General features: G+C 37.3%; 2 protein-coding genes across 6 annotated transcripts in view; one reads left to right on the top strand and one right to left on the bottom strand.

Annotated features, from left to right (window-relative positions):
• The window catches only part of srek1 (splicing regulatory glutamine/lysine-rich protein 1), a 34,807-nt gene extending 19,293 nt beyond the window's left edge, over positions 1 to 15,514 (bottom strand). Inside the window, exons 1-9 of one of the 5 annotated variants that reach the window (XM_082171461.1) lie at positions 15,248 to 15,513; positions 12,345 to 12,478; positions 4,784 to 4,899; positions 4,069 to 4,233; positions 3,207 to 3,385; positions 2,948 to 3,078; positions 2,747 to 2,852; positions 392 to 502; positions 163 to 294 (exon numbers count right to left, since the gene is read on the bottom strand). In XM_082171461.1, the coding sequence (XP_082027587.1) occupies positions 163 to 294; positions 392 to 502; positions 2,747 to 2,852; positions 2,948 to 3,078; positions 3,207 to 3,385; positions 4,069 to 4,233; positions 4,784 to 4,899; positions 12,345 to 12,478; positions 15,248 to 15,375 (1,202 nt within the window). In that variant the 5' untranslated portion in view covers positions 15,376 to 15,513. Of the gene's footprint in view, positions 1 to 162; positions 295 to 391; positions 503 to 2,746; positions 2,853 to 2,947; positions 3,079 to 3,206; positions 3,386 to 4,068; positions 4,234 to 4,783; positions 4,900 to 5,230; positions 6,137 to 8,208; positions 9,646 to 12,344; positions 12,479 to 15,247 lie in introns of those variants that run through there. The other 4 variants (XM_082171463.1, XM_082171462.1, XM_082171465.1 and 1 more) reach the window with 4 other exon arrangements.
• Positions 1 to 22,966, top strand: part of LOC309499941 (annexin A1-like) — a 95,555-nt gene that overhangs the window by 36,691 nt on the left and 35,898 nt on the right. The window lies entirely within an intron of this gene.

The following is a 22,966-nucleotide window of genomic DNA, read 5'->3' as shown; positions in this document are numbered from 1 at the left end:
AGAAAATTTCAGATGGCACTTAGAGGTTTTTGCATCTGAACTCTTCATATATATATATATATATATATATATATATATATATATATATATTATATATATATATAAAATCTCTCATTTCATAACAGATTTTTTTTTGCAGGTTTAAAAACACTTTCTTCTGACCTGCTTATACTGCGGGAACGCCTGGAGCCAACGTAGCCTTTGGAAGGCATCCTTCCCTTTTTGTCCCGCAGCCTCTTTTCATCCCAGCCATCGCTCTTCCTAACTTTACCATCCTTGTCCTTCCTTCGGTCCCTGTGTTTAGGAGACAACATTGGTTTGAAATTTTCTTTTTTTTTGTGACAAAACAAAATCTGAGAATAAAGTGGCCAGTGTGGTGGTGCAGGTTAACCTGGAATGAGATCTACTCCGGCTGTGTTTCCTTTCTCGGGAACGTGAGCGTCTCTTATGGGACCCACGTGAGGCGTTCAACTTCTGCCGTGATCTCTGGGATGGGCGTCCCCTTTAAATACCATTGATAAAATAAGTTATTTTCCCATTGCTACAACAATACATCAATTATTAACATTAAACAAGTGAAAATGATGTCCAATTATACAAATATAACAAGTAGCCTAAAGCTCAGGTTATTTAATGCAGGGTATCTGCAGTTTTTAAAATCAAATTTAAGGCATTTAAGACCTGAACGAATACAATTAATACTGAATGTCTGTACAGAAGAAAGCCATACAATCTTAAAACAAATCTATACATATATACATGCACTTAATACATATTGGTACCAATATATCAGAGATCGATATTAGATTATTGCTTATATGATAAAAATGTGTAAAGAACGACAATAAACAGATTATTGTGCTGATAAGGGTAAAATCTAGATAATGAATGAGTTAAATAATGTTCTTAATCTTTCCTTTCTGTGACAGGGCGGCCCAGAGAAAAGCTACAAGAGTGTACTTCAAATTAAATGCCAGATACCATTACCAATAATACCAGGAAAAACTGCACAATGTAGGACTTTTAATAATAAACAAGAATAAAAATACTCTTTATTTTGAAATGCCTTTGCTTTTCTACGTCCAGCTGCTCATTCATAAAGCTGAGGAAAATAAAATATGCTTACAACCATCTACAACATATTACAATATAAACTCATGAAGTAAACACTGTCATAATTCATCAACATTAGATCATAAGCAATCGCTTGTCATAAATATGCGGTATGCTGTGTGTGCCATGTTTTTCTAAGAAAAGTAGAATGCTTGCATGTATTTATTTAAATGATTGCGTTTTGAAGTTAAATACTCAAATCAGGCCTCATCATGATTCTTGTTTTTCTGGCTCTAAATTTGAAGAACTCTTAAGACATTTTCTATTCTATGTAAGATATTTAAGACATTTATGACAGTTAATTTTAACTCAATAACATATTTTAAGGCTTTTTAAGGACCTGCTGGGTTCCTGTAATCAAGAATAACATTCAAATGATGATAAACAGTTTTTTCGGATTCAATTTGACGAGTTTGTTAAGGCTGAATTAGAAAGAATTAGGCTGCATTTACATTGCAAGTCTTAATGCACAGATCGGATCTTTTGATAATATCTGACTTGTCCCGCCTGTTTACATTCACTTTAGACATGACTGGTATCCGATATTTGTGTTTACATTAATCCCCACCCAAAATTATTCTCTTGGTGATCGCGATACTAAAATTACTTTATAATTCACATCGGGTGGCCATGATTATTTGTCGCCATGGATAAGTTAAAAGATGTCATGGATGTTTCCAGCACAAAATCTGACTGAACTGATATAGACCGGAAAATAACAGCAATTATAAAAAATAACCAGTTTCTATGCTCCTGAATGTTTCTGTGTGCGCGAGTTTTAGTGTGAGTGCATACAGCCACGTCTGCTTCAAAATACGACATTAAAAAGCTATATTTTGGCCAAACGTGTTACCCTCGCCTTGTGGTAGCTTAGAATTACAAGGGGAATCAGTTTCAAAGCAGTTTTACACAAAATGCATGTGTCTACATTACAATTTAGAGTGATCTTTAATCAGTGGTGACTGTGTCCAAATTATGCATTTCAGAAGTGTACAATTACAAATCACACAGTTAGACAATAATGTATTAATTTAAGGGAGAAACAATGATCTCATTGAAGTAATGATTACATGTTTGTTAACAAATGGTTAGAATATATAAAAATGTTTTAGTATTGGAACATGTTGATATGTATCAGATTTAAAACCTCATTTGAAAGTGACAAATTCCGATCTGTGTCAGATGTGAGGGGGGAAAAATCTGATTTTTTTGTGCCAGTGTAAACTCAGCCTAATAATTTTAAAATAACCCAATTTGATGATTTACTAATTCTCTCAACAGTGTTTGAACAGCATGTTATTTCATTTTTTGTATATATATATTTGATGACAAACTGATAATTACTGCTTTTAAATTATTTTAAATAAATGTAACTGTTATTTTTAAAATAAATGATATATCATCTAATAGATGTACAATTACAAACAATATTACCCTTACATAACTGTATATAGATATATTCCCCGTTAAAAAAAAGTTAGTAACTTTGTTAGTAACATGTTAGTGTGGCTTATTACTTTTTCAATAGGATTGATTGATCGTACTTTATACTGTGAGTAGCTTGTAGCTTAGCATGCTTCTAAGCTTTTATTAGTTAACAAGGCAAGTATGTTTAAAAATGTGTGTAATCTACCTGTGCCTCGACCTGGATCGCTTTTTCCGTGAGTGTGACGGGGAGCGAGACCGAGTTCTTGACCTTCTGGAATGTCTGGATCTACTGCATGAGCGATTTTTGTCGTCTGAAAGTAACAAATCAAAACTCTCATCAATTAAAAAGAAAAACATTTTGAGAAAGTATTACTGTGTGTGAGAGTCTAGGTTTGAGAGGACAGACCTGGCTCAATGGCAGCAGCAATGGTTGACTGAGCCTCTCGAACTCTCTTCATGACGTCCTCCAGCTCTTTGGCCGCAGCTTGTGGCGTGAGCTCTGGAGGCTTCACTATGGCATTATTGGAGTGGTTAATTCTGAAAAAGATGATGTTATGTTGATTAATTACTATTTAAATGCATATCACATGGATGAAATGGGATGCAATGAATTTACTGAATTAAACAACGCTGGCGAGTTGTCTTTCTCAATGGAGAACACTCACTTGAGTGGCCTATCCCCAAACATGACTCCATTGAATGTAAGTGCTCGTGACACTGAATCCTGATCAGAAAACTCCACAAAAGCAAAACGTGTAGGTTGTGTTTCATCTCCAGCCATTCTAACAAACTTCACATCCCCCACCTGCTTGAAGAACTCGAGGAGCTGCTCTGCTGTGGTGCTCTACAGGAGAAGGACAAAACAAGTACAGCATGAGCTTCAAAAACAAAGGAGAATATTGCGTTAGTTTCGATATCCAGTTTAAATACATTGGCATATTAGTGAATACAATATAAGCAAATCAACAAGTGGAAATAAAGAGCCTAACGAGTATCTTATAATGTGAATAAAGTGTTTAACAAGTATTTAACAGGCCAATAATTGCAATTGGATGTGGTGTTCTCGCGTTGATTGGATTGGCTGGCACACCAATTTAGACGCGTGCAGCTCATATTGTTACCATGTAACCATGGCTCCTTTCCTGGATCTTGAAACACAACTTTACTCATCAGCAGGCTGAATATGATTAGGGTTAAGAAACAAGTAAGGACCCAATAATGCAGCATCCATTATAAAAATTGATTTTGTCAACACTGGATGCAGCGCGACACGAAACCCAAACAGTAAACTGATGTCCTATTCTACTTCTGACATACTCCAAGCACTTTTGCCATTTCTGACAACAATTGATATGCAACAATTGCTTTATCGCATCCAGTGTAGACAGCCTCTATCTGTTGCGGCTTAGACACTATGCAAGTATAAATAGCATCTAACACTATTTACACTACTTTCTTTTTTGCTATTTGCACTTGGGGTAAAGAGATATTTGCCTCTGCCATAAATTCTAATTCATTATCACATACCTGTGAATTCAAATTGCCGACATACACCGTCCTCCTGATCTCGTCAATTTTAGAGGGATCAACATTACCCATGAGCGGAGGTTGCGAAGCGATTGCACTCAGAGCCGCCACAGACGTGTCCAAACTAGACTTCAGGACCCCCAGATTAGCTAAAGGAAGACCTCGCTGCCCCCAAATATGACACACGTTAGTGTCTTGACAATTGACAATTTGGGATTAAAAATAGTACATCTGTGGCATGCAGTTGATGAGAATGTAGGTGACATTTTTTCATCATTCAGTAAAGGCCGGAATACACTACACGGTTTTAAAAATCTGAACGGATTTTAAAACACTAGGCATCATACACTTGTTGACTTTGTAAATGATTACAGAGAAAAACTGGGTTTCATCACTAAACGACTTTCAAAGTCGTTCCAAAAACCACAAACTCATGCAGAAACACGCGTCTCGTTGGTAAGAGACGCATGACAAATTAAATTTATGTCTTCTAAAATCAGCTCAAAATATCAAACATGTTTGAAATCCTCCGACTGGATGGAATCACAGTCGGAAGGGAAAAAAAGAAGTCAAATCTATCAACTCCAACTGCCCAAAATATGGAGACTAAGCAAACTAGTGTCAACTCCTCCAAAAATACAAATCAGACATAAAAAAATCTGTGGAAAAGTTATGTAGTGTATTCCAGCCTTAGTTTGTGAGAGTGTGTTTTTACGTTCTGTAGCGTAGTGGGGCTGGGAATGGGCAGAAGTCCTCCTCCACTCATCAGGCTGGCTACGGGTGCTGCGGGGGCCAAAAGCGAGAGAGCCTTTGCCTCTTCAGGGATTTTTCCTGAAGAACAAGAACACTGGCATTAGGGTGGCCAATGGAGACGTCTCCAGCTGCTTCTTCTACGACCCAAGATTCAGAGGAGAGTCCTCCAACAAGCCTAGTGCTCTAACACCCACCCTGAGCATCTCCAACCCCGACCATGAACAATCAAACAAACTGAACTAGCATAGCTACTCTCCTTTTACTATCAACACAAGACATACTGTAAACAGGATGACTGTTGCACAAAAAACAGAGAAAAGAACATTGTGATTTGTCCTTTTCTCTCTTTTAAAAAAAGATCAGAACAGAACATGTAGAGAATGAGTTAACACTTTATGGTATGGGTCACCTGTACTGGAAACATATTGGTCATGAACCATACGATATCAAGCATGGGCGCTTTTCTCCCTGGGGCGATCGTGTCGCAGTGTTGGAAAGGGTGTGCAACACAAGACAACCGTTCATGTTGGCTGCATCACACTAATAGCACATAGAACATCAGATACAGAAAAGAAGAACATTTTAAGTGTCTTAGAGAAATCCCCCCTCAAACTGTCACCACTGAAAAGTGTTGCCTTCACAATAAAGTTAACAACAAATGTAATTTTTCCAAATACGTGCCAGTGTTGGTAAAATATACGCATGCTCTGTGCTCACAGTGACTATAGTACTCATGGGTAAACTGAATATTTGTATATCTGTGCTTTTAAATGAGTGAAGAGCTAAATTAAAACCTCAAATATGACGTTCAGCAACATCAGAATTACTCTAAAGACAATGTTCCCCAAAACCATGCTAAAGGTAAAGGGTTAGTTCACCCAAAACTGAAAATTCTGTCATTAATTACTCACCCTCGTCGTTCCAAACCCGTAAGACCTTCGTTCATCCTCGGAAAACAAATTAAGATATGTTTTGATGAAATCCGAGAGCTTTCTGATCCCCCATAGACAGAAATGTAATTACAACTTTGAAGGCACAGAAAGGTAGTAAAGACATCCTTAAAATAGTGCATGAGACTACAGTGATTCAACCTTAATTTAATGAAGCGTCGAAAATACTTTGTGCGCAAAAAAAAGACAAGCAAAACTAACAACTTAATTCAACAATTTCTTCTCTTCCGTGTCAGTCTCCGACACTGTTCACGTGAGCACCACAACGCATGCCCCAGAAGCCCTGCGCTGTGTTTACTACGGAAACAGCATAGGAGTCTGACACAGACGAGAAGAAATTGTTGTATATAGTTGTATATAGTTGTATATATTTTGCTTCTTCTCTTCTTTTTTTTTTTTTTTTTGCACACAAAAAGTATTCTCGTCGCTTCATAAATTAAAGGACAAGTTCAGTATTTTACACTTAAAGCCCTGTTTACAGATCATATCTGATGAAATAGAACGGTTAAGATTAAAATTTGGACACATGCTCCTGTCCCGAGAATTTTAGGTTTATTTCGCTTTTGTGGACCTATTTTGCCAAACGCGTCACACCCGTGATTCTTCCGTTGAGAGCTTGAATAATAGACACTCCAGCCCAGTTGGTGGCGATAATGCACCTTTGCCAATTGCAAGCAAACCACGGGCATTTCATTGAATACACAGAAGAAGCAGAAGAAGAAGCGGCGGAGTAATATCGTAAAGGTGCTGCGGTCTCACAGCACGTCCTATTTAGTCAATGGAGTTGGACAAAAACTACGATAAAACCTGTTGGAATGCATCTTTTTCAGCGATTTTTGATGGAACATATCAGTGAACACCCCCTAACCACTCGGTGAGTTTCACGTCTTTGTAAACGAAAGTTTAATGTGTTTTTAGGACGGAATCTTCCAGTGCATATAGACAACCATTGTGGGGGTGGTGGGGGAAGCGAAATAAACCTAAAATTCTCGGGACAGCAGCATGTGTCCAAATTTTAATCTTAACCGTTCTATTTCATCAGATACGATCTGTAAACAGGGCTTTAAGTGTAAAATACCGAACTTGTCCTTTAAGGTTGAACCACTGTAGTCTCATGCACTATTTTAAGGATGTCTTCACCACCTTTCTGGGCCTTGAAAGTGGTAATTGTGTTTCTGTCTATAGGGGACCAGAAAGCTCTTGGATTTCATCAAAAAAATCTTAATTTGTGTTCCGAAGATGAACAAAGTTCTAACGGCTTTGGAACGATATGAGGGTGAGTAATTAATGACAGAATTTTCATTTTTGGTTGAACTAACCCTTTAAACATGTACAATGGTATGAGCATTTTACAAAAAAAAAAATCTATTCCTTGTCATTACAGTGAACTGAAAAACAGTGCCTTGCAAAAATAAGGAATTCTAAACACTCTCTAGCAGCAGTTCTGTCACTTTACTGAATTACAGACTAAGAAAATACTAGGGCTCCACGATATTGGGGAAAAAAAACGGACATTGCGATATTTAGTTTTTTTAAATATGAATTATGAAATTAAGATTATGAAAAATACAGAAATTGATGACTTGAATAGCTCAATTTAAAAATAATTTTTAAAATATAATAATTTACGTAAGTTTTTTTTTAAATCTCGAGTTTTTACAGGCCATATTCCTGCTTTTATTGATCCATTAAATTTGACAATAATATAAAACATATTAATTATTGAATTTAGTGATGATTAAAAATATGAAACAAAATAAGAAATATATTGCAATAATGCTATTATACTTGTCAAATAAAAAAATCGAGTATTTCATAAAAAATAAAACGTTTTGAAGTTTCATAAAAATGAAAGTACATCTGTAAAATTACAACCCTAATTTTTAAGTCTTGATTTTATTTTCAAATGTTAAGCCATCAGGCTTCGATGTAAAATCGACGAACCATTGTGTAAATAAACACAATCTGTCAAGCTTTACTCTGAAACCTATAGGCCTGGCACATTACTGGATTTAATTAAATCGCAAACCTTTGTTATTTGATATTCACACTTAGCCATATCGTGATGTCAATTTTATTTCAATACATCATGCAGCCCTAGAAAATATGCATTGAAAACTTGCTTTTCTTTTGGCAGGACAGCAATGCCAAAAACGAGGTCAAATTAGCATTTTAGTGGCTGAAGAACAGTTCAAGTCCTGATCTCAATAAAACAGAAAATTTGACGGAATTTAATGCTGTCTTATATTGCTGTCTAATGCTGAAAAATGTGTATTGCAGTACCTATAATTCAGTAAAAACAGAAAATTGATGTCTGAATACTTTTGTGAAGATTATTTTCCAAAGTAGAACCCTGAGCAGATCAGTGGAGAGGAGCGAGAGAAAGAGAGAGAGGAGATCTTAATGCATTAGAAATCAGTAACAGCTGCCCTTGTACCGTTCAAACTTCCCTCCAATACTGGGCGTCAAGTCAACCTGGACAGCTTTCAAAGACAGGCAAAGGGGTGCAACTGTGGGATTGGGGACGAGGGACAAGGGGACAGGGGAAAAAATAAAGAAAAAATAAAGAAAAACAACACAATGAATATGCAACTCTTCTAAGAGGCAAAAAGAGACAACATGAGAGAGAAATAAAAAAAGGAAATTAAAATAAAAATAAAATAAAAAAAAAGAGACAAGGTGTCCATCTCGGAAGGTTCAGCGGCTACGCTCCTGGTCACATTCCCCCCTTGAAGGCAGCGTGGGCCCCGGCGGGTATAGTGTCTTGGAAAACAAAGCCTTGAGTCAGGCTAGTGTAGTAGTGTAGCCTGGGTCACTCTAGTCATCTGATATGCACACATAATCAACACAGAAAAAACATACAGAAACCAAATTAATCAACGTTGTAAGCCATCCAGAACCAAGTCACGAGGACAAGCATTTCAGGCAAGAGGGAAGCTCTCTTAGATACCATGTTTTTCATGAATACGGATGTTTACAGTGAAAGAAACAAGTGGTTAGCCAGTGGTTGCACATTAGACTTGAGAAGACCTCACCCTTTCACCTCATACCCTGTAGCCTACTCTGCTTACGAGCGTTTGTTTCATAGTCTACACTTTGCATGAAAAGGGAACAAAAATGGAGCTTGAAACCACTTAAAATGAAGTGATTGAATGTTTCTTGGTCAGTGAAACTAGGCACTTAATCTTCAGAGGGGAAACTAAATGTTTATTTTCTATATTTATACGCAGTTGTGGCACATGTCTGAATACAGTTTAAAACTTTGATTAGTGTTACTTTATGTTTGCCAAATGAAGCAAATAAAATGCATCCACCTTATTCTTGACGACCTTACTGGTGGCACTTCCGGTTTAGGGAACTTCCATTCAAAAAGGCTGAAACTAATCATTTCAAATCATAAGTTTGCCCTACAAATAAAGCTGATCTGTCAGTTTGACTGGATGAGCTGTCAATTTTCCTTCATGACTTATTTTCAGACATCATGAGAATAACGTTATACTTGGTATTTTCACGTGACATGTTATAACAAGAACATCAATGGCAAGAGCTCTTTTCAGTCTTTTCCTCGTGATTATTTTCTTTTTTCCCTTTGCAATCCGCTGTAAAAGTATGAAAAAGGACAACATACACTGCACATTTGTGGTCTGTTTTCCCAAATTTAATTTACGATATATTCCATTAATAATTTACTGGAATGCACGAAGAATCTCTTGTTATTCTCCTCAAATCCTCACGTCTCTTTCCAGGTTTGTTTTCACAGGTAAATGCAATTTATTATCAGTCAAAATGAAGGAAATCACTTTGAAATAGTATCACGTAATGCTGAAGTTAAAGGACAATTCCGGTATTTAACACTTTGAGTCTATTTTGTAGTTTGCTTTGGATGAACAAGAGTGGTGGACAAAGAAATTTTGACAATGGTTCCTGTCTCGACTTTTTGACTATTTTAGAATTGCCCATGACCGCTTTAGAATGGGAGTCTATGGCCATGCACAAACATGCCCTTAAAACAACCCTTAACGTTCGTTTTCAAAACTGTTCAACTCACCGAGTGGTTAGTGGTGTTCGTTGATGATTAAAAACAAATATATCGGCGCAATGTATGATTTCAATCCGTTTATTTTTCTATAGTGGAACTATTTTTTCAGATACCTCACAACCGCGTATAAACTTCCGCTCTTCCGAAACTTCCGTTGCTCTGCTCACTTTAGCCTTCTGAGAGTCATAGAACCGAGCGAAAAGACCTAAAAGACTACAACCAAATGTAAACAGCCCCCTTTCCATTTCCGATAGCGCAGTAATATCAACGAGCAATGAGTCCTCCAACGGAAATCAATGGGATTTTACAAAATGCCAAATAAAACACGACAGAAACTGTATTTCGCTACGCTACTTGTTTTGGAATATCAACGAACACCACTAACCACTCGGTGAGTTGAACAGTTTTGAAAACGAACGTTAAGGGTTGTTTTAAGGGCATGTTTGTGCATGGCCATAGACTCCCATTCTAAAGCGGTCATGGGCAAATCTAAAATAGTCAAAAAGTCGAGACAGGAACCATTGTCAAAATTTCTTTGTCCACCACTCTTGTTCATTCAAAACAAACTTCAAAATAGACTCAAAGTGTTAAATACCGGAATTGTCCTTTAATGAACATTTTTGATTAAGGCAACACAAGTTACATAATACAGATATATATTACTACAGTGATATTTAACCAAAGACTCAAGCTTTTGGGGTTATTTGATCTGTTAAAAGTACCTTGTTGATGCTTTTTACACTTTTAAATTTCCTTTTAATGTTCGATGGTTGAAGGGTGAGTAGAATAATGTCATCTCATTGTGACACTTTTTTAACGTATTACGTTCATAAAGCGAGCGTTTCACTGATTGTAACTTAACGGAAGTTACACTCATAATTCGCGCAAAGCGTCATGGGGTGCAGGAATAAGGTGGATACAATCTTTTAAAAAAACTGAATAAGCCAGAATAACTCACTCAGTTGTGGCCAGCTAGTTTTGATTTGCAGTTTTAATATAAATTAAAATAAATATATAATATTATTAATAAAAATATAAATGCATACATAACATACTTCCCATACATTAAATGCATTTTATTGTTTTTATTACATTGACATTAGTAACAAGACTGAGCTTAACTAATGAGGGCATCAATTTGAATAAAAACCTATATCTCACTCAACAGAATAAAGGATTTGTGCCATTATAGTGATACACAATTCAAGGGACACTAATCTGTACCCTATTAACTAAACGTGCCATAGTTCCTGTGAGGTAAATCACAACCCAGAATGCTTTAAATGCCTTCAACACACTAAGATGCTGAATCTGAATCAGGGTTTTAATTAGAGAGACATCTAAAACATTCTGGTAGGTGGGTCACTAGTACTGGAGTTAAGAAACATTGAGCTAAAGCATCAGTTTTAGCAAACAAAACCTCTCACAATTCACATAATATAGCAAGCAACTCAAATTAAAAATGTAAAGCTATATTCACCAGGCAAGCAAGTCTGGACAATTAATAATATTAGAATCACAGAATTACACAGTTACCTACCATTATATTTCTGAACGCATACTGCTAAACCAAGGGCCACTAAAAGGATGGGGTGTAACAATTCACTCTTAACAGAACCTGAAATCTTTAAGTTGATCATTGTTTTTTTTTATAAATATAACAAACAAAATCAAGACAATCAAAAAATCTTTGTCAAAAAGTTTTGCTAGAATGCAATGAATTATTGGTCACACGCAAAAAACTAAGAGTGTTACTTATATAAATAAATTAAATATGTTCATTTAAAATGTAAATATATTTTTTTTTTATCTGCCAAATAAATACACATTTTAAACAGTTTGTTCTTTTAATCATGGTGTGTCTTAATTTCAATTGATTGGATTTATAAGTTGATTTATTGTAGCATTTACATTCAAATGTTTGTGGTCTGTAAGGGTTTTTTTTTTTTTATCCGAAAGGAAATATTTTATTCAGCGAAAATGCATTAAATTTATCAGTAACAGTCAAGATTTTACAGAGTATATATATATATATATATATATATATATATATATATATATATATATATATATAATGCTGTTCTCTTGAACTTTCTATTCATCTAAAAATCCTATAAAAAAAATGTATCTCTGCGTTTTTTATTTTCTAGCGATGCATTTCCTTAGCAATGAAAAAAAAAATGTTTTAGCAAAACACTAAAAGCGTGTTCACAAAGTCCTGACGCTGTTACATAAAGTATGATCTTAATCACCTCCATCATTTCCACATCCTTCAGCTCAACTGATAAACAATAGAGCTGGTGTCACTCCACCCACCTCCACTCAACTCACAAAATAAAACAGAGCAGATAACAGTGATATCTCAGCACACAGAACTCATGGTTATCATACACATCTGGGACACAAAAACACACAAAATAATGCCAGGAAGCCAATTATAGTTTGTTCTTCTCAAAGGTTTGATTTGCAGTCAGATACCCAGTGTCATTCTATAATCAGGCACACGAATGTAACACGCATGCAAACATACTAACCTTCAGCGCAGGGCACAACAATCAAAGCTCTGTCAATAAAAACTGTGTTGGTTAAATGTTGTGCCACACCAACACTGGAAGGGTCTCGATACTTTATGTAACAAACTTTGGATGAAAAGGAAAGAGGTGCATTGCTGAAAGAGAAGAAAAACAAGTGATTTAATTGCCTTTTGTGTTGTTGAATAATTTGTTGCATGTGATTGTTGTTTTGTTCTGGTCAATTATGAAAAGGAAGATATAGCTAATCGATGTGTGCTATGTTCAGGGGGGAAAGGACCACTGTCAAATAAAAATAAAGAAAATAAGAACAAATAATCTAACTACAAGCAACAGCACATATAAATAAATACAACAGAGCAAAGATGCAAATAAAATAAACATTGCTTTTTCCAGGTAGGTCTCATTAGTTTTCAGGTACAGAAATCGAATAAAGTAATCAAATGTAAAATAACATTGCATATTTGACTGTGTAAATTAAAGGTGAATCCTTATTGAAGTTACAAAAGCTATTCAATCAAGAGCAGTGAGTGATGTCCTTGTCTTTTGTTTGATTAACATTAAAAACACAAACTGCTGTCACTATAAGACAATGCAAGGACACAAAATACTGATACTGTTACTCGACTGTATAACTTGCTCTTGAATGTTTAAATTGGCATGGCGTAAATGAGTTTAGTTTTAACACAGATAGCAACATGTGCTGTTCAGGTCTCGCCTGCGCTCGGGCGCTATCAACACCTGGGTGATGGTGGCGTAAATGACGGTCATGTTCGAGGTTGCGGCAATATATGAATAAAATAAAATAAAATATCCTAAATATTTATGTTCTGTGAAGAGCCAAAACGTCTTCATTCAGAGGGTAGTATTACTTTTGGTTTGCGCAGTGTAATTCACAGAATTCCTAAAAAATATGTTGCCACCTATAGGCATCATATGTTTTACAAAACATAGAGATTTTTTTTTGTCACGTTCATAACGCATGTATATTTCCCTCATCTAAAATATAAAACGCGTGTGTAGACTGATATTTTTCGAATGTCTGGAACTCCTTTATTAAAGTTGCTCTAAGCGATGTTGGGTGACGTCACTTCTTGTTGACGTTCGAAGTATTGTCAAACAAAACGGAGGCTAGCTCGACCCTCCCTTCTCCTCCTCATCCCGTCCCCTCCCCCTCCCTTCTGTGCTTCCTGAAACAGTCATGAACCTTTTAGAAAAAACAAACTGGATTTACGCACCAGTCCAGCAAAAACAGAGCCACCTGAATGTCGGATTGGAAGCTCTTCTGCCGGCGGAGTTCTCGCCACCTTTTGAACGCTTTTCCGATGTAAATTCGGGACTTTGCGTTCCTTCTCCTTTTCCCTATTCTTTGTTATTTGTTCATCGGAACGTCATCTCTTTGGTCGTGTGTCGGCCATATCAAAATTCTCAAGAATATACAATTTTAACGTTAGTCGTTGTTAGTTGTTAGGACATCTCTCCTCTAGCTAACTTCCCTCTTCATGCTTCTCTCTCCTCCACTCCCCACACACCCCCCTTCAGGTGCACGTGCACTAACCCCCCAACCCCCACCCCCAAATCATTCTTGTCGGTTATTGGCAGGAACACTGTTTGTTATGTTTCGTGGCCAAGGCTGGGCCAGTTTGTTTTTCTTGCCATTTGTGGAGCCTGGGCTGTCTACAGAGACCGCATTTTTTTACAGTGTGTTCAGGGGACAGGCAGCTAGCGGATAGTGAGGAGGTGTTTGCTGGATGTGACAACAAAAATTTGGCCTAAAAAACGTGTGACATCGCTTAGAGCACCTTTAAGGGATTATGGATATATAAACAGATGTTTCAATATATTTGTACTAAATGCATTTTCTGAGAATTTATATTTCAAGTTTTGACTGCAAATGTCACGTTCATAAAGCTGGAATTGCCCTATATAGCCTACTAATAAATGGCAATTGATGCTGAACATGATTTACACAATTAAGGATCTATATAGCACTTTCCTTCTGCATGGATCCTCATGGAACCTTATAAAATGGGTTCTGCAATTGTTACAAGCCGGGGAACCCTAATCTGGCACTGTAACCATTTTTCTTAAGAGTATAGATTTTCACCATGATTTCCACTGTTGAACACGATTATTTTGAAAAAACTTAGTTGAAATAATGTGGGCTGATGGCTTCAACAAAACCATACACCATATAGCCTACCAAGTTAACATTCAAAATCAATTCCCTTATTTATGGAGAAAATCAGAGCCATAGAGAGAAAATGAATGGGATTTTTACTTTCAGAACCAGACTGTTGAACTCTATTAGGATAAAGATAAAAATAATGAAATCACTATGTCTGTGTGTCACAACATTGTGCGTCTGTAAATATTTAAATCGATCTATGTATGCATGCAAGTGTAAGTGTAGTTGAGTAAGTGAGCAATGTGTAATTGTTTATGGTAGTGCACATAACACACAGTCATTGTTATTGCCATGTGAGCTGTTGGTATCCGTGACGTTTGTATGATGTCATACTTGTCTTTTCGATAGTGTGAGGATGCATGGTCTTTGATGTGCATGTAGTCAGTGTGTGTGTTATTGGTGTGTAGGCCTAACATTATGTATAAAGTGTTTATAGTGATGATATTGGTTGTGCAGGTGATTTTAAAATGTATGATGTCTTGTGTTCGAATGTGATGTGATATGCATGTATGCAGTATGTGTAATGTGTGCGTGTGTTATTATCATCACTATGAAGTGATCTGATATGTTCATGATAAGCTCGGGATGTGTATGTCAGAAATGTATGACGAGTAACGTTAACGTTACGTCTGCCTATTACGTGTTGTTTTGACTCTGTCAGGCGTGTGTGTGTGTGTCTGTGTGTGTCTGCGTGTGTGTTGTTGTTGTTGTGACTCACTCAGGCGGGTAGAGTCGCAGCTCCTCGATGTCCCCCAGGAAGCCGAACAGAGTTCTCATCTGATCACTGCTCACCGCCGACGACAGATTAGTGATTTGAATCACGTTCGTTCCAGGCATCCCGTTCATTTTGCAATAAACTGAGGTTCAATACTCTGAAATTCAATGATGCATCAGAGTGGTCAGCTCTCGGATAGGCGCTGACCTGCGGGGAAACTCGTTAGCAGGGAGCGCTGCTGCGTACAGCAGCCAGGGAATGAACTCTGCTTACACAACAGCGCCGCCCGCTGGTCTGGAGGTTCAGACGACATGATAAAATACAGTAGGCCTAATGTAACAAGTGAACACGTAAAAGGGATAATTGGAATAACAATTACTTAACAGTTCCAGTCCCGGTTACTTAACAGTTCCGATGACATAATTTCGTTGAGAACATTTTTTTAAACAATTATTGCAAAATATGTAGGCTAATAACCTTTATTTTTAGAGGCGAAATAAATACATAGCTACAGTATATTTAGGCGAACAACAATACTTAACATATTTAATTGATTGATTGATTCATTTATTTTTATACAACGAAACTCATAATGTTTCATAATGTCATAACCTCATTATTCTTTCTAGCCTATAGTTCACCCAAAAGTGAAAATTCTGTCATTAACCGGAAAGTTTTCTTAAGCTCTATGTTCAGTAAATGTTTCTTTAAATTATTGAAACCAATTAGGATATTTGAAAAAGTATGTGTGTGTGTGTGTGTGTTTGAATGTGTAGAGAAGCCTTTTGGCAGGTTTAAGGTTAAAGTTTTATTTTATTGTGCATGTTCAAAAATTCCGTTTTTCTTTTTGTTGCCTCAGGACAACGTTGTGCGATAAGGGGTACTTTTCAAGGATGTCTTGGACAATACCTCACAATGGCAAATAATGTGTTACAAGAAGGGAAGATGCAGGGTGCCTGGGTACACAGTCAGGAACACCCAAAGTGATGTGCAAAAAGTGTAATGTACACCTCTGTTTTACAGCAGAGAAGAACCGCTTTTTGGCGTTTCACACGGAGTGAAATGTCATTACATAATTATAGTAATAATTTGTTACATTTATTTGTTACGCTTAAGAAGGGGAGATCTCATCAACCACCACCAATGTGCAGCATCCACCTGGATGATGCAACAGCAGTCATATTACGCCAGAACGCGTTGGAGGAGGTGGAATTATCAATAAATCAATCAAATGTTCCCAAATGAGCCAAGAAATGATGTGGAATCATTTTAATCAGGTTTATCAGGAGCTGCTTGATATGTCCCCGCCCTGTATTCGTCTCACTGTTTCAGAGAAAATGACGTCATCTCATGGGGTGCTTCTCAATACTCAAATTGATGCTTCCTCGATTCCTCCGCCATCCTCCAGCCAATGACCCAGAAACCGATCAAAGTTAGCCATCTTAAAGGACATCTCAATTCTCTAATTGCACTGTGAGGAGGCGAGGAACAAGGAAGCTTCCAGAGGAACTATGAGTGAGGGTGCACAAAAAAAGAAATGAAAAGTACTTATTGAATAACTCTGCGTTTCAAGGCACTTCAGTGGGCTTTTAAACTAATAGTAATTAGTGGATCATCAAAGACAGCTGGTTGATCAGCATGTGGGAGTGGCTATGACTAGCCTCTTAGTACAAAGCATAGCAACAAAAAATGACTACGTACAGACACCCGTGTAGCACTCTCTGCTTTTGTTGATGTGCGGTATCTTGTCTAATATACAATTTGTCACGAGTTGGTTATCTTACTTAGAATTAAGGTACAGATTTATTTGCATAAGGTCTAGACATGATGAAAATGCTAATTTGGCTCTTTCTGCTTTTATAGTGTGAAACAACTATGTTTAGCTACGTTTGCAGAACGTGATACCAAGAGGCCATGAGCTGAAGGAAGGATATTTTTGGCCTGAACCTATAGGCTATAAATATTTGCAGAGTTCTTATATCACTCTATCTGGCTCTTGCATCTCGCTTGTATAGGCCCTTCTTCTCTTCCTTTACTCTCCTGCAACTTAATATTACTCAGAGATATTTGGTAAAGGATTGATTTATTGGTACTTTGTTACTTAAAGGGATAGTTCACTTTGAAATAAATTTTTGGTATGTTTTAGCTTACCTCAAGGGCATCCAAGATGTAGGTGTCTTTTTTTCCGCAGTAGTTTCAATTTTGATATTTTTAGGTCAAACCGTTCTTGTCTGTCAGTCATATAATGCAGGTCTATGGTCATTATCTCAAAACACAAGCACAGAGTCCAAATTAAAACAATTCCCCGTCGTCCAAATTAAACAATTCCCCATCGTAAGTACACATTGATGGCCTAAAACACGAAACGAGCGGTTTGTGTGAGAAAACGAACAGTATTTATATCGTTTTTACCACTTATACGCAGCCATGTCCGAGTGATCTGATCTGACGTGTACGCAGACTGGTGCATAGATATATACACTAGATGTCGCCTTAAAGACATTCGTTCCAATGAACTGCCGTAGACAAGGCGACATCTAGTGTGTATATATCTATGCACCAGTCTGCGCACACGTCAGATCAGATCACTCGGACATGGCTGCGTATAAGTGGTAAAAACGATATAAATACTGTTCGTTTTCTCACACAAACCGCTCGTTTCGTGTCTTAGGCCATCAATGTGTACTTACGATGGGGAATTGTTTAATTTGGACGACGGGGAATTGTTTTAATTTGGACTCTGTGCTTGTGTTTTGAGATAATGACCATAGACCTGCATTATATGACTGACAGACAAGAACGGTTTGACCTAAAAATATCAAAATTGAAACTACTGCGGAAAAAAAGACACCTACATCTTGGATGCCCTTGAGGTAAGCTAAAACATACCAAAAATGTATTTCAAAGTGAACTATCCCTTTAATATTAAAAGCTCTCTGTCAACTTGTTGAACTTTAAATTTGACTCCTGGTCTTCACTGAAACATAGGCTGCGTTTCCCAAAAGCATCGTGTGCCTAAGTTGATCTTAGAACCATTGCCACTAATGGTCTCTACTTTCTACGATCAACTTATCTGAGGAAGCTTTTGGGAAAAGCAGCCATGGTCTCTTTATGTGGTCTCTATATGTAGTCTAACTGTAATTCCCCAAGTTATACTGAAGACATTAGCTGTATTTGAAATTGTTCCCTATACCCTCACTCCTACTCCACTAATATAGCAGTTTGGAAAATGGATGGATTGATTATTCAGAAGCGGGCGTCATCTTCAGGGTATTTATTCAGCACGATCCTCACAGTGCATTATGGGTATTTTCTAGCCATTGAGTGTACATCATTTTCGGAAACCACTACAAATGGCTGTCCCTTCAAATTGTGGCTATTTAATCCTGCTAAAAATAAAATAAAGGACTTTATATTTTAGATATATTTAAGGCTAAAATCCTTTCCCAAAATTAGTTTTCTACATCTGACCTTTGACCTTTGTTTATGTGCCATAATTTATAACTGACTTTGTCATATTAGGGTAAATTATTTTTTTCCCCATTCAAATGCATTTTCACTATCTGAAAAGTAGTGAAAAGGTATTTCAAAAAGCATTAAAAAGCTTTATTAATATTCCATTTCATCTTGTGCTACTTTATTTCATTTGGTACTCAAATGTGAACATGTCAAAAACTTGACACAAATTCAGATGCAACTTCACTGCCTGGAAAGTAGTGAAACCACGTCTTAGAGTTTCAAACAATGAATCTTGAGAATTGTTTCTTTTGAATTCCAAATCAATGAATGCACAAGTGAAAATCAACTCTTCTTTTTCAGTGTAGCCCACACTTTCCACAAGCACTGCCGTCACTATCATCAATAGGCTACTTCCTTGAAAATATTAGCATACATCTTTCTCTCTCTGTATTCTAGAAAACGTATAAGCATCAACCTAAAACACAGGCAAAAATTAGGTTCAACTTTGCATTTGTATAGTGGAAAGCAAACAACTCGGCTGCGTGCATTTCACACGGGGGCATGGCCGGAATTTCTAGATTATTTTAAGTCGTAAAGTGAGCTGGATATTAAAATTTAGCTCGTGGTTTCGGCAGGCGTACATCGTACCTGACTCGCCGTCCCTCTCCAACTCTGCGGCGCCCCACAAATGTCCGTGGTTAAAAATCTGTGGTTAAAATGAAACTTCAGCGCGCTCTAATGGAGATTCTTTGGGGAATATTTCAAACTTCACTGTTTACTGTTCACGTCACCTCACGTAAACTTCGCTCCAGACCAAGACAATATCAGTCTGCTTCAGCCATGTATCTGCATCAGGTCAGTAACTAGATTACAAGTCTGTTCTTCCTATGTGGGAGTAGCGTATCACATTAATCAAAGTATTTAAATCTTTATTAGGTTAAACGTGCTCATGTGGATATACTTTATACAATAGTTATGTTGTGATTGTTTTATATTTGTTTTATTTGTTAGTCATTTCACTGGAATTCCTACACAACTTGCAACATTCAATGTTGACGCAATACAACAATGGGACGCAATAAATACTAGGCCTACATGACATTCTATACGTTTGTCGTGTGTACTAAAGTACAGGTCCGTAGCCAGCCTATTGAAAGGGTGGGTTCTTTTTTTTTTTCAAAAAGTGGACCTTTTTGCAGTTGTTCTCCTCCTTTTGTATTTAATTATGAGGTTCAAATACTTCATTTTGGTGACCTTTTATGCACTAATTTGTGCTAGATTAGCTTGTCTGCTGGTATCTTAACGAGCCCGCTTGATGCACCTAAATCATTTACTGCATTGTTGTCAAATTGCTTCCTCATCATGTAACACCAATATCACTGAATATCCCACTATGTTTTATTATTAGGCTACGCTACGTTTATATGGCTATTATATTGTAGACTATTGAGTGGATAAAATATGTGTCTGATGTGTTCAGCTTACAAAATGTTTATCATAAACCAGAGTCCAGCGCTATAGCCTAAGTCCCAGAATCTTCCCTACCTAATTTTACAGCCAGGTTTGTCATTGATATCAAAGTAATTCTAAAGTGTTATTTGTATATCTTAATGAAGAGCACTACACTGAAAAAAATGTTTAGTCAGTTCAACTTAGAAAATTTACTTCATGTGGTAACATCTTCACTGGTTTTGTTTAGATTTACTGATTATACCTGAATTCAACCAACCTGAAAAAACAAAACAAGGTTTTAACTGTCAGTAGATATAACCTGATTTCTCCAGCTAGGTACTGGATACATAAGTTTAAAATAATCTTTTTTGTTTTATATGATGAAAGTCCTTTTCCACCTTGATGTAAATACACTAAAAAAATAAAATAATTCATTACCCTTAATTTATTTAAGTCAAGACATTTTTACACACATTTAATTTAGTTTATTCACAATAAATCAGTTTATTTGGATCAACATTGTTCATCGTTATGTATGAACCACTAAGGTAAGGCAGGTATCAGTACTGAGCATGAAAGTGCCCACAGCCTAAGCACATGCGCTACTCTTCAGCACAATGGTAAACGCAAAAAAAGAGTGATCATAGTGGCCACAACTATTTTGTGTGTGTGGGCAGCACACACATCGGCTCCAGCACGTGAGTCCTGAATCACGTCCCAAGATAGCCGCCGCCGTTTCAGCGTCACGTCCCAAGATGGCCGCCGCCACACCAGAGCCCTCAGCCCCTGACCAGTGTCCAGAGAGGACTCCAGCTTCAGAAAATGTTGGGGGGAGGAGGCAATGGGTTGTTTGTTAGGGCCACTGAGGCCGCACCTCTCTGGCCAGCTCCGCCCTGGCTTCCTGCACTGCCGGTCCACACGCTCCACCATAGACATGTATAGAAAGGCTAGATGGCTCAAGGCGGAGTCAGCTGTGTCGTCACTTGGCGGCCATCTTAGGTCAGGAGACTGCGCTGCTGCTCCCTGCTGCTGTGGACGGAAGATGAGTGACATACGCCAACTAAAATGCTCGTAACTTGCTGAATTCTTGACGGATTTACAAACGGTTTGGTTTATTACAAACCTTATTAACGTGGCTATGATTTGTGCTGATGCCGTTTGTGGCTATAATTTTTCACAAGTATGCAGTTAAATAGCCGCATCCCTGACGTTTATGACACACCAAGCCGTTTGAAAATCGGTTGAAAATTTAGCAAAATATAGTTATTTCAGCACTACATGCACAATAGACTTTAATGTTATAACTGGACGAGCGGTCCTGTCCTAAGATGGCCGCCGTGTGACGTCGTCGGGTCCCATTGGCTCTCAGCGCCGGTAAGCTATCTAGCCTTTCTATACATGTCTATGCGCTCCACGGCCAAGGTCCTCCCACGCTCCATGGCCCAGGTCCGCCCACGCTCCACGGCCAAGGTCCTCCCATGCTACACTGCCCAGGCCCGCCATGCCATGGTCTTAATCCTGTTCCCCTGCATGGGCCTGGCCCGCCATCCCTCTCTCAAGACCGCCTCCGCTGAACTTTCAATGTCTTGTTTTGGTTTTATGTTGGGCGTCGGGAGACACCCTTAGAGGGGGGGATATGTCACGTTTTGTTTTGGTTCATGTTTCATGTCTTGTCATGTGATTCCCTTTGTTAGTCGTGTGATCCTGCCATGTGTTCCTTTGTCTTATGTGTCATGTTGTCATTGGTTCATTGTTTCATTGTTCACAAGTGTCCCTTGTCTTGTCATTAATCTTGTATGTATTTAAGCCCTCATGTTTGCCACGTCTACTTTTTAAGTATTATTACCCTGTAACCACTGTGGTAAGCGTCATGTCCATGTTTATGTTTTGAGTTCATCGTTCATGCAATGTCATGCCTTTGTTTTATGTTTGATCACGTTTTATAAATAAACTGCACTTGGGTTCTCTACAAACTTGCTTTCAGTGGACATTTGTTACAGTAACTCAATTACAGTAAGTTAAAACAGCATTCCCTTATTTTATGTTACATAAAACTGATTGAAGTAGGTTACAACAACAAAATTAGAATTTATGGGTAGGATAAAATAACATCTGCACATGTTCAGATTTTACAGTAACCTGTATGTAACCTCATATGTAACCTATAACTTGGTGTGTTGTAAGTCGGCATCACCGATATTATATAAGCAGCCGCTTATTTGCTCAAGGCAATGGCTTTGCTCATCAATATTAATTATTATAAGCTGTTAATTATGTATAGGACTTATATGTGTATTTTTGGCGACAAAACCATTTATTCATATTTGATACATGATTTGAATATGATTATCAAATGATTTTATTAGATAGATAGATAGATAGATAGATAGATAGATAGATAGATAGATAGATAGATAGATAGATAGATAGATAGATAGATAGATAGATAGATAGATAGATAGATAGATAGATAGATAGATAGTGCTATGCACATGTGCACACATTGTATGTTTTTGCAGCTTCACACTAATGAACATGTAATGACTCGGACTTGAAAACTGAGATGCAGTGTCATCTACCAGGTGTCATATGTGCAGACGAGACAGGAGATCACATATATCTGTTTGTCTGCTTAGAGTTTCACCGTGTGCTTGAGTGTCTGTATATTTAAGTGTGTTTACTATATGTCTACATGCAGTACACACTGGTCAAGATACCTTCTGCTATCAAAATCTTTGCAGGCTGAATCTCTCTATACTGTGACAACTGCTGACAGTTAATAATAATAATAATTCTTGTTGTAGATTCTCA

The sequence above is a fragment of the Leuciscus leuciscus genome (genome assembly GCF_965113295.1).
Source record: "Leuciscus leuciscus genome assembly, chromosome: 5".
Classification (NCBI taxonomy): domain Eukaryota; kingdom Metazoa; phylum Chordata; class Actinopteri; order Cypriniformes; family Leuciscidae; genus Leuciscus; species Leuciscus leuciscus.
The sequence above is the reverse complement of the archived record's forward strand: the minus strand, read 5'-3'. Positions and strand labels throughout refer to the sequence as shown.